Source organism: Aythya ferina (assembly GCF_964211825.1).
Source record: "Aythya ferina genome assembly, chromosome: 8".
NCBI lineage: Eukaryota > Metazoa > Chordata > Aves > Anseriformes > Anatidae > Aythya > Aythya ferina.
The window spans coordinates 23,614,009-23,632,388 of NC_140304.1; the positions used below are offsets into that span (position 1 = coordinate 23,614,009).

An 18,380-nucleotide genomic window follows, 5' to 3' on the forward strand; every position below is an offset into this window, starting at 1 on the left:
CAGACACAGCACAGCCCTAGCACAGCCACCACCCTCCTACAGCCTCTCTGGGGCTGTCCCACTGACCCTTCATTCTGCCCAGACCCACATTTCCCCATCTCCTTTGATCCCCGGGGGCCAATTCTGCCCCCGGGGGCTCAGCAAATCCTGCAGAAAGCACCCCGGGGTGCTGGGGACACCGCACTGCGCCACCACCTCCCACACCGCAGCACGCTCAGTGCACTGCAAGGTGAAGCAAGGCCCAGCTGCCGCTTGCTCCAGCTGGTTCAGTGTCTCACCGCTGCTCTGTGCCCCAAATTGGGGTGCAGGAGCCAGGTGCCACGGGGAGCTGAGATGCCTCGTACCCCGGGGATGTGCCCTCCTTGCATTAGCCAGGCGGCCCGGAGCCCCCTCCAGCTTCAGAAGAACAAAGTGGGTACACGCAGTAACGTTCATCCCTTTTATTATTAAACATCAGATGAAGAGGTCGCACACACACATACACGCACGCACACAAAAAAAAAAAAAAAAGGAAAAAAAGGAAAAAAGAGAAACAGACTGGTTGAAGAATGCTATTTCGGTGGCGACAGATACCGAGTACAATTGGTTTCCTGGCCGGAGCGCGGACAAAAGTCACTTTCCAAAAATCAAAGTCAAACCAGACAGCAGATAACTAGCCCACATTCTCTAACTACAAGTCACCGTCCAGACTGGCCCCGGCCCCCCCAGCCCTCCCGACCCGTCGGAAATAAATGAAGCAAAACCCAAGAGCCGCTGGCCAGGGGCCGAAGGCTCTGCTGCGGGCTTGGCGCAGCCGGGACGGGGCTGAGCATCCCCGCGGGGTGGGATGGCAGAGGGAATCCAGCCACCCCTCGGCAGCGTGTGGCTGCCCCCGTCCCCGCTCCCTCCCAGGAGAAAGGCACCCCTTGGCGCGCACGCACCCACGCACCTCGCACACTCACACGGGCGCCCGCAGGGAGAAGGCGAAAAACCGAGGGGGCTCGCGCCGCTCCTGCGCCGTCCTCTGCCCGCGTCCGTGTGCGTCCCAGAAAGCGCTGCCGAGTCCCTTCCTTCGCTGTCCTCAAGCGCTGGGCTGCTGCTCCTCCCTCCGTCCATCCGTCTGTCCATCCGTCCATCCATCCGTCCCGGGGCTCTGAGTTGAGCGGACGTTTGCCTCCCCCCGTACCCTTTTCCTCGCTGCCGACAATGCCGTGGAAACCTGAGAATGTTCGTGTGCCTCCTCCTCTTTTTGTCTGTGGTTGTGTTTGTTTGTTTTTTTTGTCTTTAAATAATAGTTATAATAATAATAATAATAATAGCAATAATAAAAATAATCGCCCCAGCCCACGACAATTTCAAGTATCCCCCAAATAAAAGACAGAATTATAAATAATTATAACTTTACAATTTAATAATTGACACATATACTATAGTATTTACAGTATCATAAATGCTTTTTTTTTTTTTGTGTTACTTTTAGTAAGCAATCCCTGAGAACAGTTACTTTAACTTGTTTTATTGAAGTATCTTCACAAATAGAGGAGTTTGCATGTCTCGGGCGGGCGGGAGAAGCGCTCTGCAAAGCCATCGCTTTTGGTGACGCATGAGGTTCTAGTGTTGCGGGTTTCTTTGCTTGCTCTTTTTCTTTTCTTTTTTTTTTTTTTTTTTTCCCCCAACAGAATTTTTAAAGATTTTTGCACTTTGCAACCTTCGGATCCCTCCAGCGACCACTTCCTTCAGGAAAGAGGTATTGGATTTCCAGGTGAGCTTTTGGTATTGGCAAGGGAGGGCAGGGGCTGAGCAAACCATCCTTTTTCCCGTGGTCGCCTTTTGGTTTGTGCCCAAGGAATCTGTGGATCCTCTCAGCGTGTGAAATGGTTAAATCCAGGAAAGAAAATAAAATTAAAAAAAAGAAGAAGAAGAAGAAAGAAAATTAAAAAAAAAAAAAAGAATCAGAAGAACAGAACAGAGCAGCCTCTGCCGATGGGGGGAAGGTCTTCTCCGCTCTCCTTCCTTCTTCTCTCCCGAGTCCCCGTGCCACGGCCGGACCCTGCCGTGAGAGTGGCGGCAGCCGGGGCTCACCCAAACCGTTCCCGCACCAGCAGCATCAGTTTTTTCTTGCCTTTGTAGATTTGTTTGAGATTGTCAATGAACTGGGCGAACTGTATGTGCCCGTCCTGCGCCAGGAGGAAGGTCTCCCTGGCCTTGCTGAGGAACTCGATGAACTCCCCGTAGTGCCGCGGGCTGATGTGGGTGAGCCGCGAGTGGGTGGTGTTGATGTACGCGCTTATCGTGGCGTCCAGCAGCTGCCGCAGGGGGGCTTTGTCGGTGGACATCAGCTTCCCCGAGTTCCTGCGGCCGGGGATGCCGGCCAGGCCTGGGGCCGTCATGGTGCAGCGGCGGAGGATGTCCGACAGCACCGTGGCGCAGTGCACGCTCTTCACCACCAGCGGGATGATGGCCGCCAGCTCGTTTTTGCCCAGGGAGTGGCTCAAGGCGCAGGCCCAGAGCACGTCGTTGATGGCCGGGTGAGTGTCCTGGTTGTAGGCCAGGTTGAGATGCGTCATGGCCAGCGAGGCCAGCTTGAAGGCCCGCAGCGGGTAGCCCCGGTGCTCCATGTAGCGGGCGATGGTGAAGAGCTGGGTGTAGGTCATGCCAGTGGAGGCGGCGTCGATGACGATCTGGTAGGCGGTCTCGAAGGCGATGTGGTCCTTCTCGCAGAGGGTGAGGGCAGACAGGGCGCAGTTCTGCGGGTCCTTCATGGCGCACTGCAGGGCCAGGGTGCGGGCGCAGCTGGCCAGCTCCTCCCGCTGCGGGTAGTCCAGGCTGAGGCGCAGGATGGTGTTGTGGGACATCACCGTGGCCGCCACGATGCTGGTGGCTTCCGTGGGGGTGAACAGCGAGTACCAGCTCTGCAGGATGCTCACCAGGGCCCGCACCCCTGCAAGAGACGTGAAGGTCAGGGAAGAGCCGGGAGAGCTCGAAACCCAAGCCTAGGGTTTCGCTCTAGGCACTCACCCACTTCCGTCGCGCACGTCACCAGCCACCTCACCATCTCCCGCCGCCGCCAGTTGAGGGTGGACAGGGTCATGCGCATCACCTGCAAGGCAAATGTGGGGCAATCAGCTATTTTATGGGGCTCCACCGAGACCACCAACACCACAGTGCTCCCCAAATTCCCCATGCTCACTTATCAGCTCCCCATGAAGTTCTCAGGGGCTGCCTCATCCAAAATCTCCTCTAAACCACTGCAGGGGCCTGGTGGGGCTGAGCTTACCCACTCCAGGCCACACGATGATGAATTTACCCCTTCCACGTGAGTCCTATGTGCCATGGGGGACCACCTACTTGGCAGAAGACCAGGGCCAGTCCCACCATTAGAGGGGCAGAATTGCCATCGCCATCCCCCGCGTTATCCCGTACCTGGAGCCCCAGCTCCAGCGCCACGTTGAGGAGTGTCGTGTCCGAGTTGCTGTCGGCTGGTGTGGCAATCTTGAACGCGTCCTGGGCCAGCTTGAAGATCAAGGAGGAGGAGTGGATGTTCTTCTGAATGGCCTCCAGCACCGTGCGCAGGCGCAGCATGTCCCCTAGGTGCAGGTAAAGGATGGTCAGGCAGCTGAGCCTCCCCCCACGCTTCCCCCAGCCCCATCTCCTGCCTGCAGCGGGTGGTGAACCAGCCCCTTCAGCATGGCCAGCCCCTCTAGACGTGCACATGAAGGGATGCTGATCAGGCCCTGAGGTACAACAGCACATGGGGTGTCTTCCCCACCGCAATACTGCACTGCAAACCACCTTCCTGCTCCCTGGGCAGCCACACTCACTCACCCCCAAACCTGTCCCCATATCTCAGAGCCTTGCAGTGGACATCAGCACCTCCTACCAGCCCCTGTGGGGCACAGGGTGGGGAGAGGGACCTTTGGCGTGGGCACAGAGCAGATGCTGCCACGTCACATCAGCCCCTCTGCCTTGCTCCAGGCTCATGTTTCTACTCCCATAGTCACCAGCTGAGCAGATGAGCCTCGAGCAAAGAAAATAAAAAAAAAAACGCACAGCAATGTGAAAACCCTGGAGCTGCACCTGGGCACACACAGACATCTCAGATGACTAATAGCTAAATATATCGCCTGCCACCCACAGCAGCCGCTTGCACCGCCACCAAAATCCAAACCTCCCTAAAACGGCTAGCGGGGGCGTGGGTGAGAAATGCTGCGAGGACACAGGATCGCATCGGGACATGCTGCAGCCAGGGAACACCCAGGGAAAGGCACGGGGGGAGCAGCAGATGCAATCCACCAGCCCTACAACCCCAGCATAAAACCCTCATCCTCACGAGGGGCTACAAAACTCAGCCACTTCCATCCAGGAAACAAATCTCCATCAGGTCCCCGCGAGGGGGGAGCACGGCACCAGCAGCCCTGGACAAGCAGAGAGGTGGAGGAGGCTGCAAGGGCAGCGAGGCTGGAGCTCTCTGATGGCACAGCCACCACCACCTTCCTGGCCAGGGGTTTGCTGCCCTGAAGTGGTGGGGTTGGCACCTGGACAAATGGAAGTTTGGTGAAAATCTTGTGCTCGCCTCATCACTGTGGGTCAGGGGATGCTCCCTGCTGCAGGGCAGGCATGGTCCAGTGTCACCCGGGGGGTTGGGGTGATGTCCTAGGGTTCCCAGAGCTCTGGTCGCTATCCCCAGAGGTATGCCCACACCTCCTGGGGACCTCCCGTCCAGCTGAGGTTGAAGATGCCCCATGCTTGAGAGAAGGGAAGCAGAAGCTCCCAATTTTCTCCAGGTAAATACTTTCAGTGCAGCTACATCTCATCACCCACATCCTAGAGGACCAAGCACCACAAGGACAGGGTTCCCATTTCTGGAGGGGCTGATGAGTGCTCCCCATCCCAGCTCTCCCAGGTCCCCTTCCCATCACTCCCACAACATCGCTCCCTGTTCCTTGAGCTCCCCAGCCCTTGGGATTCTCCGGCTCCCCTCGACCTCCCCCATCTCCCCCGTGTCCAGAGGCACAGCGTGGCCAGCACCAACCTTTGGCCGCCGTGAGCATGGTGGAGGCCAGCTCGCACTGCTGCGACTCCAGGTGCCCCAGGGTGAACCAGCGCGGGTACCTGCTGGGGACCACCGACACCAGGTGGTGCGGGTGGCTCACGTCGCCGGACGGTGCCGTGGTCTCCAGCACAGGCAACCTGAAGGGCAAACGGGAGGAGGCAACGTCAGAGCCACCCTGGCTCCCGTCCCGCTCCCGAGGTGGCGGTGGGGCGAGGAGGGGGCTGCATCCAAGCGGCCGAACCCCCACGCTGCCTTTGAAAGCCTCCTGCTGCTGCGCACGTGCGGGGGCTCGCGGGCTGTGTGCGCAGCACATGGGCACGGGGATCAATCTCTCAGCCCCACTTGAAAGGAAGGGAATGATCCGTGAAGTGATTTATAAACTTGTAAGGAAAAACACGAGCCTCGGGGAAAAAATAAATAAATAAAGAGAAAGCCCGCCCTCCTCTCCGCGCCTTTCATGTCGAAGCGCCCGGCAGAACTCCTGGCTTTATCATCTGGTTCTTCTTAAAATGCCCGGCTGTGATCAGAAGCAGCAGCACATTTCCCCAGGGCCTCTGCAGCGGGTTTTGGTTACCTGCCCGCGTGGTGATACTGCAAAACCTGAAACGCTCAGCAAACCCAGGGAAGGGGAGCAGGAGCCTCGCTTCACCCGCCACAGTGACAAAACTGCATCAGCCCTTCCACACCTCCACTTCCTGACGTGAGTCAGTGCTGGTGTTGCTGACTCCATGCCCAGCCAGGGCTTGCAAGAAGGAAACTGTCCCCCTGGACACAGAGAGCGTCAGACTTCTCTGCTTTCCCTGCTCACAGGCTTGGGGCACCCCCTGGGAGAGGTCTGGCTGTCCTCCTGAGCAGCTCCTGCCAGGGATTTCAAAATTTTCCCTGGCACATCCTGGAGCAAATCATTCCCCTGTCTGTGCTGGAGCCTGCCAGTGGGTAACAGCCTTCCCTGAGGGCAGGGAGGGCTGCAGGGAGGGCTGCAGGGTGCCCGAGGCTGTGCAGGAGCAAGCTGATACCAGAGGCTGGGCAACAGCAGTGCGAGGCTGGATGGTGACCCACAGACATCACCAGGCCCACACAAATCCCTGCAGCTAGGGCTTGAACACCAGGAATCACCCAAATGACAGGGGAACTGGGGGGGCAGGAACAGAACAAAACATGCACCAACCTCATGGCCCGCAAAGCCAGCTTGTACGCCAGGTCCGCGTCGTGGGGCAGCAGGGCAGAGAACAGGTATTTGGCAAAGGTGTGCATGGGGACGCTCTCACGGTGGATCACTTCTCCCAGGCCACTGAAGGGACCACCTAGGTGCAAGCAGAACCCATCAGCCATCGCTGTGGTATCTGTGGCTGGGGTTTGTGCCACCCCAAAGCTTTAAGCGTCTGCTCAACAGCTCCCTGGTGCATTAGTCGGGGCAAACGGCTGCTCAAACCTTTCTTAAAAAGCATTTCAATTACAGAATGCCTCAGAAACGGAGGTGATATGGTTCTCCATAAAGCCTTTATATGGTTCTCCATAAAGCCTTTGAGGTGGTTTCACCCTGGGGAGCTCAGCAAACCCTTGCTTTGCCTGATCAGGGCTCTGCGTTGGAGCAGCCAGCCTGCAGACTCAGCTCCACGCGCCAGGAAGAAGCCAGGAGCGGGTCAGAGAGGAATAAACCTTGGAAGGGGCACCCTTGAGAGATGTCATCACATCTGAACCTGAGCCGTGCGCCAAGCCCCCACCTTCCAGCAGCAGGATGCACTGCTTCCGAAGGGTCTGCACCAGCACCGGGTCCAGCTCCAGGTCCTGCAGCCGGGCGATGATCTGCTCCTCGTTGCGGCACACCTTGTCCTGGGCGTAGAGGCCTTCGGGCATCACCCTCTGCTGGCCCATGCCCATCAGGGCCACCTCTAAGGCCAGGGACAGGTAGGACTCGCCGCTGTCCTGGCTGCCGGTTGCGACGGGCACGTGTTGGTAGACTGGGGGTTTGGAGTCCCCGGTGTCTGGGAGAAGGGGGAGAGATGCAGCAGGGTTAGGGGAGTCTCCCTAGGTGGGGGAACAGCAGCAGAGGGGAAAACTCTCAAATTCAGAAGCGAGACCCAATGCTTCTCTTTGGTAATGCAGGGATGATGGATAAAAGCTCCCTGTGGGAGATATGGGGCTTCACCCCTTTCTTGTTCTCAGGTAGGAGCCACAGGAGACCTGAGACACATGCAACAGGACCACAGCTGCCACCAGAGCCTTCCCATGGGCTGGCACTCCCTGGCCCGGCTCTGTTTGCAGCTTTCCTGCTCTGCTGCAAACCCCAGGGCTGGAGACAGGGGAGGTTTGAAGCCCAGGAGTGCTGACACTGGGCTTCAAACCACCCTGGGGCTGCCGCTTGGGCTTGGCTCAGCTGGAGTTGGCTGGCAGAGAGCAAGGGGAGCACCCGATACCTGAGATTTCAAGGCAATTTTCCTCTTCTAATCTACAAGCTTCGGTCAGGGTGAGAAAGAGGCAGCCGATGGGGTTCAGAGGGTGGCCGACCCAGCCCTCCAGGTTGGTGATGGTTGTTGCTCCTCGCTGCAGCAGCTCTGCAAAATATGGAGGAAAAAAAAAAAAAAAGTTAAAAGTGAGGAATTTAAAGATGAGTTCTGCACCCAGAGAGGACTCCAAGACCAGAGGCCTCTTCTTATCCCGTGGGGTTGGGACACAGGGACCTCCAGGGAGCAGGGGCCGTGGGAAGTTTGCATGGGCCACAAAGCTCAGAGCAGCCACCACACAGGCTGCCACAGACAACAAGGGGAGCAGGCACCCAACAAAAAGGTGTCCTTAAGGCTGCATGAGGTGCAGCAGCTCACCCTCAGCTCCAGGAGGACACAGGAGTGGCCACAAAGCCAGACCTGCAGCTTACAGAGTCATTTAGGATGAGTCCATAATGGGAAGGCTCATTTGCCCTGGATGGGGCAGCAGCGCTCTGTGAGAAAGTCTCCTCCACCACTGGGACACCCCAACCAGACTCGGTGGGACCCTTCTCCAGCACCTCAGCTCCTTACCTTTTTTCTGATGCTTATATATTTCCAGCTGCCTTTGCTGCTGCAGTCGCAGGGTGTTGATGATGGCAACAGTCAGCCGCAGAGCTTCCCGGGGGTAGCCGTGGGAGCGCAGGGCGTCCACCCGAGCGCAGGCTGTCGGGACGTGCTCTGCAAGGCAAGGCCATACACGTCGGGTGGCTGAGCACAGGCATTCGGGGGTGTTATTGAGGTGGGGAGAGAATCTGGTAGCAGCAGGCTTCAGGGCATCCTCTTCTCATCTTCCCCACTCCCCAGCTCAACGCCTGCTCGCTGCGTTGAAGTCCTGCCTTTCTCCTTGCTCCTGGCAGGGCTGCCCACGGGGAATGCTCACGGCACTGTCACCACGGCCAGCTGGCAGCAGCCATTTCAGTTCCTAAATCCTGACTTCCACCAACCTTACCTAGTGGAAGCGTTTCCAACGCGCCACTGCTGCAGTATGACAGCTCCAAATACAACCCTGCCTCTCCTTTCTCCTAAAGCCTGCATGTTTTAGGGCGATTTCTTTCACTGCTGCTCACCCAAACGCTTCTTATTATCTCCTGAAACAATTCTCTCAGCTCTCACTACGCAGGAGACACATGGGAGGAGGCAGCGAGCACTCAGCTCTGCGCTGGGGGCACTGGCAGATTTTGGCTGACATTTGAACTGCCTCCTTGATGAGTGCATGGAGCGCTCTCTGCAGAGACCCTGTCTCTTCTGCAGCTCTCCTGCCTGGTGTTTTATTATTAGGAACAGTTGCATGAACCCCCCGCAAGACTCACAGTTGCTTAGAAATTCATCTGCTCCTGCTGCTCGCTGCTCACCTGAAATCACAAGCAACTGTGGAGAGGATTATGACTGAGTGAGAAATTAGCAGGAGCAGATGACATGCCATGCTGCATAACAAGCAGCGAAAATCCCATTTTCTTGCAAAATGTCCTACCAAGGGGGAAAAAAAAAAAAAAAGGCAAACACAGAAGATCTGAAGTTTTAGCAGAGGGATCGTTCTATTCCTGGAAGAGATCAGAGAGCTCTGGAAACGCAGACAGCCACCTCCACAAATGGGGTTTCCATGTCCCAGAGGTCACCAGAAAGGAACAGGAGGAAGGTTTAAGAACAAACACGTCTACAAAAGAGCTTCTTGTTGCTCCCTCTATTCATTTGCTAAGTGGATGAAATATTCAGCTGCGAGCTGCTGCAAGCTGCTGACAAATCACGCTCCTCTCCCAGCACAGGGTCCCTGAAGGGGTGCCAAGAAAGCCAAAGCGCAAAACCCAAAATCAAGGCAACTGCAGCAGAAAAAACAGGCGCACAAACCAGCTTGGCCCTAGGGCTCACCAGAGCCCAGGCTGTACCCGGGGAAGGGGAGCTATGGCCATCATGTCCCTGCTAGATTTACCGAGTCCCAGGAGGCACCAGCCCCACACCACCAGCTACAGCTGCTTGGGGAGAAGACCTGCTGCTGTGGAAAATCCTTCCCAGAGGAGAAATGCCCTCTCCTGCTTCGTCTAAGACAGCACGGGTCAGGGTCTGACCTTCAGTATCTGTATATTCACCTCCCTTGCTGTGGGGGTGAGGCAGCCGCGCTCCCAGCAGCAGGGGGCTTGCTCGGTGCCAGCCTGACAAACCCATTTTGGGGTCAGTCTGAGCCACCAGGAACCCCCCAAGCCCTGTCTCACCCCCTCTCCTCCTGGGACACGTGGCTGTTGAGGGTTTGCAGTTTAGGACGTGGAATTTTTTTCAGGTTAGGATGTTGAAGCTTGAACAGATGCGTGGTAACAAAGCTTCTTTGATGCCTCAGGTGGGTCTCCATGAGCAGCCCTACCCGCCCCGGCCAGCTGAGGGCTGCGGTTTTGGATGCTTACCGAGCCACAGGGGCTGCCCCTGGGAGTTGAAGAGGAGGCTCTCGCCCTCCCGCTGGTAGGACGGGGACACGTAGAAGTCGCTGCTAATGATGCGCTGCAGGTGGCTGTCCTGCCAGTGCAGGTCACAGCCCTCGATGGCCCGGGTGAACACGGTTCGGCGGGGCCTGGCCAGCGAGTCTGCGAAGAGAAAAAAAAAAAACCATCAGCAGGAGGGCTGGGAAGAAGGGGGGCATTATTTTAAACCCCACTGCTTGGCTGCAGCAACTGCCTGTGCTCCTGCTCACAGCTGATCTGCAACTGAAATGACATTTTCAAAGGTATTGAATGCTAGCGTGCAACCCAAAACAACACGGCTCGTTATCTATTAATGCATTAATGAGGCTCGCGGTGTATTAACGGCAGAAAAAAACAGAGCAGCCTGCTTGCTAGGCTCATGCCCATCCGTGTGGTCCTTCTCCTTCCCTACACGGGGTGTTTGCCCACAAAACAGGGCTGATGATTGCAACAAATCCGACTGCTGCTTATTGCTCTCTGATGAATCTAGAACTGCCTGCTCTGGCTCATCCAGGCTGAAATTTCCGAGAGGCTTTTGTTTTGTGCAGACAGCGCTGCTGGGCAGCAGGTAACTGCTCGCCTCCCGTCTGGGACCTGCGGGGCAAGGAGGAGAATTTCAGCCCGGTCACAACAGGCAGGCAGCGTCGGGAGGAGGAGGAGGGCCGCCTGCAGCCCCCCTGCTATCGCCCCGGCCACGCTGGAAGCAGGAGGGCAAAAAGCAGGTTGCAAAACAGGGAGCCCCCAACACGGCGCAGCGCTGGTCCTGCGATCTGCAAACCGGCTGAGCTCAACGCCTTCGGGAGGGGAAAACAAAGGGCTGTGCTCAGGGCTGAGCCGCCAGGCTGGGTAAACACGCGCTGGAAACGATGGCAACAAGCAATTAGCCCGAGCGCTGCAGGCACCCCGAGGTGGCTAGAAATTAAACAGGTGTTCGTGCGTACGGAACCAAGCCCTCGCCCGCCGGCAGGTTTATTTCAACGGGAAGGATTTGGGGAGCCAGCCCTTATCCCTCACTAACAAAGGAGGCTGGCGAGGTGTTTGCATACCCACCACCAGCAGCCCTAGGACACCTTCGGGCTCTGCTTTCTGCCTGCTTGGGGTGCTCGGCGAGCTGCGATGCCCTCGGCACAGGCGGAGCGAGGCGCTTTGGGAGCAGCCCGCGTGTGTCTGACAGCGTGACCTGCCCCAAATACCGAGCGAGTCCCCGGCAGCAGGGCCGGGAGCACCAGGGAGTCCCGGCCACGAGGGACCTGGAGCGGGGCCAGGTGTAAACCAAGCTGCTCCCGACGGGCGACGTGCACGTGGGATGGGACGGGGCGGCGCAGCGAGCTGCTGGTGGCACCGGGGCAGTTGGCTCCACAGAATGCACCAAGGGCCAGTTAGGGTGCAGCAGATGGAGGCACTGCAAGAGCAGTGGGTCTCAATCAATGGCTATCTCAGGAAAGTGCTTAAACGTGAAGTCTTTTGCAAAGCAAAAATTGCTTCGTCTTTTTTTTTTCATTTTAGCACTAAAGAATAACCTCCTAACTAAGCTGTGCTGTGTATGCTCCGCACCTGAATGGCATTTAACAGCCCTGGCTTGTGGCTTCTCCGCTGCAGTCTGCACCCAAGGCCTGCAGGTGAGACTGAGGAGCCAGGGAAGGGGCTCTGCTCCACCTCCAGCTCCCCACCTTCACATCTCAGCAAAGGCTTCAGGGCTCAGCTCCGCACCAATTCAGGCAGCATCGGTTTTCTATAAAACTTCTGCATGCCTGTTCATATAGGTCCAAATTTCCCCACGGTCAAATGGCTTAAAAGGGGCCTTTGGAAGTGATTTTATGCTCAAAACACACGTAACTCCCCCACAGCTGCAGCCCATAACCAAACATTTTCAGGCATCTAAAATCAGTGTCCATAAACAGAACCCTTTTGGTTTTCTCCATCTCCCAGAGACATCACCCGTGGGATGAGAGCAGAAAAACATGGGAAACCAACTCACTGGGTGCTGACACCCTCACAGCCAGCAGCGCCGGGGGCCCCCTGTGTTTCCCCAAGCTCTGCATCAGAACGGGGGTCCCACCTGGCAGCCCTGGGGGCCCCCAAAGCTCCACGCTGCGCTCGGGGCTCGCTCTGCAGGGTTTGGTTTGAGGGGGATCTTTAAAAGTGCTCGGCACGGTGTGGCTCAGCTCCCCGCACAGCCCCGGGTAAGCTTCCCATTGACGTCAGCGGGAGCAGCTCGGAGCCAGGGCTCAGCATCCGCTGCAGCCCCGTGCCAGGACCCAGCGAGGTGCTGATTTTCGTCTGCCTGACCGAGGTGCTGAGCACGAGCTGCCTTCCTTTCCCCCCGAACCAAAGAACGTGTCGTTTTTGGAAACACGCTTTTTTTTGGTGAATTTTCACAGCAGCCCGTGGCCACGGGCCTGATTCCCTTTCCCCCAACCTTGACCTCACCTTGGTTGTGGCTGGAGCTCTGCGTGAGCGCGTTGGTGATGTTGGGAAGCTCGTTGCCGTAATTGCCATCTTCCAGGGGACACACGTCCATCTCGCCCCACTTCCGCAGCTGCCGGAGCCAGCAGGATTTCTCCTCCAGCTTGCAGTGGGGGTTCAGCACGACGCACACCCACAGCGCCCCTAAACAAAGCCGAGAGATAAAGGACGTGCCAAGCCGGACCCGTGCGGCAGAGCTCCCCGGCACCACCCGGCCTCTGCCTTTCCGCCGCCACGCTCGTCATGAAAGCCTGCAACATTTCCATCGGCGTCCGTAAACTCATTTCAGCATAATGCACAGACCCAGGAGGGGGATTTAGCCAGCTTTTAAATAAAAGTAAAACTCCTCTGTAATGAAGCTAAATTATAATCTCATGAGATGGGGGACAGTGGGGAGGAGGGAAGAAGAGACCGGCTGTATATGAATTTGTGAGTGCTTCTGTCTGCCAGGACAAATCTAGTGTTTGAACTACACATCAAAGCATGCTTAAAAACATCCTGGCAAGCTGCAGAGTCTGTATCTCTAAAGACTAACCTGATTTTGATCCTACCCACGTTCCCAGCGCTTTAAAGCCCGCTCAGAATGCTATTTCATCTGCCATTGTTCTTCAGGCCATTTGCATTCAACTATTTAAAAGGGAGATTTAGTGTATTTTCTTCCTTTCTTCTTTTTTTCCTCCTCTTCTTTTTTTTAAATCCCCAGTAGCCCCCAGACTGCAGCAGAGGAACCCGGAGCTCGGCTTGATGTCTCGCAGCGAGAGCCCTCCCAGGCGCACGCCCTGCGCATCCCGCAGGCAGGGGTGCCCCTCAGCTCCAGGACCACCACGGCACCACTGAGCTCAGCCGTGACTCCCAGACGCTGCCCTGCCCTTCCCTCTCCTCAAAGCAGAGCTTTGGTGGTGTTTTGGGGGCGTGTTGGAAAATGAGCAGCATCTCGGAGGCCTCCTGCCAGCAGAGCCACAAGCTGGGATGCAGGGAAGGAGCCGGCAGCAGCTGAAGGCTGTACATTAAGCTGCACGTGGGGCCGAAGCGTTGGGGCTGAAGGGCAGCTGTTGGTTGTACATGGAAAAAAAGACATTATCTTTTGGCTAACGCCAGCACCCTGGGCAGCAAGAGCAGGGAACACAACGAGAGGTGACAACAACTCCATCCCCTTCCTCCCCATCACCCCCAGACCCCAAACACCCCCAAGCTCACAAACGAATTTCACCCCACAAAAATCTCCGCCGATTTTGGCTTTCACCTCCAACAGCGGAGAGCACAGCTCCGCCTGCCTCCCCCTGCCCGTGCCGCAGGCTGCAGCCTTAAATCGCCACCGGGGATTCCTCGGGCTCAGTTTTCAGGCCAGGGCGGCCACGGGCGCACGCGGTGGTGACGAGGCTCCGTGCCCCCGCTCCACCGTGGCCAAGAACGTGATGAGCCCGCTGGATTGTTGGCTCCTGCAGCTCCACGAAGATGTGATCCTAGGGATCCTCATGACTTCGCGGGCTATTTTTGGGAAACCCTCAGAGGCGCCCTTTGACTGCCAAAATACCTTGCCCCTGGGTTCCCCTGTAGCAGGGAAGATGGGGTGGGGAGGTGAGGACAGGGAGGGGAGGGGGATTCGCGTCTGCCTAGATGTGAAGAGTTGTCTGGGGAAGGCAAAAGTTGGGTTTTCTGAGCCCTTTGGCCAAGTGACATCAGCTGACAACACGGCTGACTCCTGTCCCGAGCCGATACGCCGCGCTGGGTCAGACTTTGTGTCTGCTCACACGCTGCAGAAACCTTCATCTGAACTTTCCGACAGCAGAAGGTTAAGTGGGGAACAAAACGGCAGATCACGATTAAGCTAAGCCTCTGAACAAAAATGCTTTTTGATTACAGGGCCGAGTGGAGGAGGGGGGGGGTCACAAGAGCCTTCCCACCCCGGCGTCCCCAGCTCCGGCCCCAGGGAGGGCAGGCACTCAGATCCTGCGCTGAAGTTTCCAAACCATCAAAGAAATTCTCCCGTTTCCCACAGGGTCGCTCCCCAGCTTAATCTGCTGAAATTCCCCACTGTAAACAAGTGGCCGAGATAAATAAACCCGTCTCCAGGCAGATTAAGGTCAGGCTGCACTTCAGCTGTTTTTTTTTTTCGTCTATTTTTTGTAATTAGGCTTTAATCGTAAGTACTAATGCGCCGGGGCAAATACTCCCACGCCACGCAGCTCCCTCCCCAGCAGGTCTTTCCCTTGGCTCCCCAGCAGACGGGGCAGTAGATGTTCAGTTGGCAGCAGACACACACATGCAAATGATGCCTTTTTTTTTTTTTCTTTTTTTTTCTTTTTTTTTAACTCCAAAATCCTGCAAAATCCTTTACATTTTACCCAGTATAAATCCGCAATCTTCTTTAAGGCTGATCTTCTTCCAATCCCACGCAAGTCGGTGATGCAGTCTTTGTTAAAATCGACGATTAATTATTAAATGCTTGCCCAAAATAACGTCCGGGGCCGGCTACAGCAGCTGCCAGGGGGGCTCTTTCCCCTCCTGCCCCTCTCCATTTGGCAACGCCCAGCAGTGCTGGTGCAGGGCAGCTTTGGCACCCCCAAAACAGAGCTGCCCACTTCTCCCCAAGCGTGTTGCCGGGCGAGCTGCTCCCTCTGACGTGTGCTGGCCAGCAGCACGTCTCACCTGCTGTCACACCAACCCTGCCTCATCATGGCCCTGATGTTCCCCGGCCACCGTGCCATCTGCTGATGGGGACGTGCTGTTGCTTCCTCCTGCTTTGCTGACCAAAAAAATGAAGTGCACCGACCCGGTCCTTGCAAGGTTAGGCCAGGACCCGAACCTGACCATTTACCCTTCGGGTGTGCTGGGAAGAGAGGGAGGGCTCTGGGCTTCGCTGTCTGGTTTGAAGGCAGACCAAATCATCCGTAGCTCTGGGCAAACTGCTGCTCTCCAGGCCTGCCTAGACACCCATCCAGCCACATTTCGCAGATGTGTTTGCTTTCTTCCATGTGGAAATTCTGGCGTGGTGGATTTGGCCACCTCTCCGGGATTCTTGCACATCCAACCCTTCCAAATCCTGGAAATATCTTTTTGGCAGGCGAGCAGGGATCGGCTCTGCAGAGCCCGCGTGCTTATTTCCATCCAGGGAACCGCAGGCAGGAGCGAGGCATCCCGTCCTGCCTGGCCGTGCTCACGGCTGCGGCTGCCTTCGTTTGGCACCTGGGCTGCGCTCCTGGATGAGTTCCTGCCCGTTGCTGCCCTGAGACAGCTCCATGGGGGGCTTCTGCCCCCAGCCCACTGCACAGACAGACCCTGTCGAGGATGTTTTGCAAGCAGCCTGGCAGCCGACTGCCGGTTATCGAGCATTTTGCAGACAAGACCACTTAGGGCGGTGTGATTTCGTGGAGGGGGTCCTCGAGGTGGTCAGAAACCAGCCATTCACCGCGCTGCCGCTCCAGATGCTGATGGCATGGGGAATTAAATTGGCCAACTTCACAAATTCCTGCCCCGAGACCTGCTCCAGTGGCTCAGACCACAGATCCTCCTACCTGGTATCCCGTCTCCCGTGGCAGGGACAGGCACTTAAGGGAAGCTGTAAGAGCAGGGCAAATGTGGAGAGATACTTCACCGGGAAAGCCGTCCACCCTCCCACAATCTGTGATTCAAGGACTTCTTGAAAGAGAAGTGGCACCTGTGCTCAGCAGCCCATTTCTCCTCCTCTTTCTAAGTGATTTTCATCCTCCTCTAAGCTTTCAGCCTCAGAGGGTCCCAAGGCAGGGAGTTCACAGTGCAGTTTGGTAGGAACACCTTTAGTTTGCCCTCTGCTCACCTCCTGGCAACTTCACGAGCCATTGCTGATTTTACCAGTGTATTACACCTTCCCCAAGCCTCTCCTCCACACCAAAGCCCGTGCAGCCATAGCTCTTCCCCCTACAGACGGGGCTCCAGATCTTGGACCATCCAACCTCATCCTTCTTCTAGCTCTACAACGTCCCTTTGGTCCCAGGCCATGAGCCCCTGCCTTTCCACAGCATCTCTCCTGCTACCAGGCTGCAGAACGGCTCAGACTCATGGTGAAACCATGGCACAAGCCAAACTACTCACCCATGATCCCAGATGTCCAGGAGAGCTGGGTAAACTCTACCACACAACCAGCCCCGCTGGGCTCACGTCATCTAAATGCTTTATTCTAATGATATTACGGTGTCAGCCAGCTGAGCTGGTGCCTAAGGTGCTTACCTAGAATTACCCAGAGTTGTATTTCTATTAAAGCCAGGCTCTGCAGTGCCCATCCTTCACCTCTCACCCTGGAAACCTGCACCAGCGCTGGCAGAAACTTGTTAGATGGGACAAGACTTATGCAGCTGCCTCTCTCCCTTGCGATTGTGGTTCCTGCAGGAATGGCACTTCTACAGCTGGGCTAATCCAGCCCCCAGGATGGCCTCACCAAGGCTTTGGGGCAGCACACCAAACACAGACACTGGACAGACAGAAGCCTCATTCCCCCAAAATACAGTCCCCAAAAAACCTGAGCAGCAGGCAGACAGACCAGACAGAGGCCTCATCCCTTCCTCCCTCCTAGGCATAGCAGGGCACAGAGCAAACTTCTGGCACCTGTCAGAGTCTCTGCCCGCAGGTTGGCTGGGGATGCGGGGTGAGCTCTGGTAGAGCCCCAAAAGCCCACGGGACAAGGTCTGATGTCCCAGCAGCCCAGGCCACCCCGCTGGTGCTCATGGTGACCCTTACCCAGCTCGTCCCAGAGCTGCCGGCACTTCTCCGTTATGCCCGTTCCCTGCTGCCTCCAGAGGGAGAGCCGAGGGTCGGCCATGAACTGCTCCGTGATCAGCGTCAGCATCCTGGCCCCGTTGGAGTCCCTCATGCGCAGCATCTCCCGGACCTGGGAAGGGCAGAGAGGAGGTTTTTGTGAGACAAACTGTGGTCCCCCAGATGTGTTTAAGACCTGGATGCCAATCGCTGTCTCCCTCACAGTCTGGGTGTCCAGACTACGCGTTATGATGCTGCGACCTGGCTGGTTTGAGTCCAGCTGAGCAAAGAGGACCAAGCAATAAGGAACCCGAAAACAAAGTCCTAATGCAAAGAAAGAGTAGAACCCATAGGCTGGTGCCACCTCTCCATGGTCTTGGTAGGGTCTGCAAGTGGCCAGGTTGGATTTCCCTCTGCAGAGCCAATGGGGAGATGGGGGAAAAGCCCCAGTTCATGCAGGATCCACTGCGTGGGAGGCAGGGACCTGCCTGGAGAGAGGTTGGGACAACCCAAGGCTGACCCAAAGCCTGGATTACAACCGCCAGCTCAGCGACCGGGCGAGAAGGCACTGGAGCAGAGATTCCCAGCTGTGACGGGCACCGTGCCAGGGCGGGCAGCAAGCCGCCGGCTACGTGACACGTCGAGCAGAGCGCGGCGAAAAAGAGAGCAGCCAGCTCCTCCTCACCTTGGCAAACATGGAGTTGAGCTGCTTCCCCGAGCCGTAGTACCCTCCCTGAGATAGGAACAGCTTCACCTGCTCTCGGACCTGCTCTTCGTCCAGGTGCCAGCAGTTCTCGTCATCGATGCTGGCTCCAGCAGTGGGGTCAGGAGCACCTGGGGGACAAGGAGGGAGGAAAAAGAGACAACGGGGTTTGTAGCACCAGAGCCAGTTTGCAACAACCAAGATAAAATAAAAAACACAGCTATTTTATCCCTAAAAAAGAACTTTTCAGATTTCTCAGTGGGGGCTCTGCAGGAGCACTGTGGCTAGAAGATGCTCGGCTCAGCTTTAGCCATCCTCTCCCACCGTCTCCTTCCTGAGCGAGGAAGGGAGCCAGCGTGGGAAGAGCAGAGGGCTGCACGGACAGCCAGGGGAAGCTGCAGCCGTATTTCCAATTAATTCTTAACGATGTCTTCCCCACTTGACTGGGCTCCGGCCAGGGAATGGACATCTCCTCTCCCACTGCTCCCTGCTCCCACGTGGGGTGCCAAGCACGG

The 18,380-nt window shown here is 56.7% G+C and overlaps 1 protein-coding gene across 3 annotated transcripts in view; it reads right to left on the reverse strand.

Annotated features, from left to right (window-relative positions):
* Window positions 1–425: 425 nt before the first annotated feature.
* ZSWIM5 (zinc finger SWIM-type containing 5) overlaps window positions 426–18,380 on the reverse strand; it is a gene marked incomplete at its 5' end in the record, with an annotated part of 87,502 nt that continues 69,547 nt past the window's right edge. For all 3 annotated transcript variants that reach the window (XM_084527974.1, XM_084527975.1, XM_084527976.1), the window contains 12 exons: window positions 426–2,920; window positions 2,998–3,079; window positions 3,403–3,566; window positions 5,012–5,169; window positions 6,201–6,336; window positions 6,757–7,017; window positions 7,450–7,587; window positions 8,050–8,196; window positions 9,912–10,088; window positions 12,396–12,575; window positions 17,145–17,295; window positions 17,848–17,996. In XM_084527974.1, coding sequence (XP_084384100.1) covers window positions 2,058–2,920; window positions 2,998–3,079; window positions 3,403–3,566; window positions 5,012–5,169; window positions 6,201–6,336; window positions 6,757–7,017; window positions 7,450–7,587; window positions 8,050–8,196; window positions 9,912–10,088; window positions 12,396–12,575; window positions 17,145–17,295; window positions 17,848–17,996 — 2,606 coding nt within the window. In that variant the 3' untranslated portion in view covers window positions 426–2,057. The remainder of the gene's footprint in view (window positions 2,921–2,997; window positions 3,080–3,402; window positions 3,567–5,011; window positions 5,170–6,200; window positions 6,337–6,756; window positions 7,018–7,449; window positions 7,588–8,049; window positions 8,197–9,911; window positions 10,089–12,395; window positions 12,576–17,144; window positions 17,296–17,847; window positions 17,997–18,380) is intronic.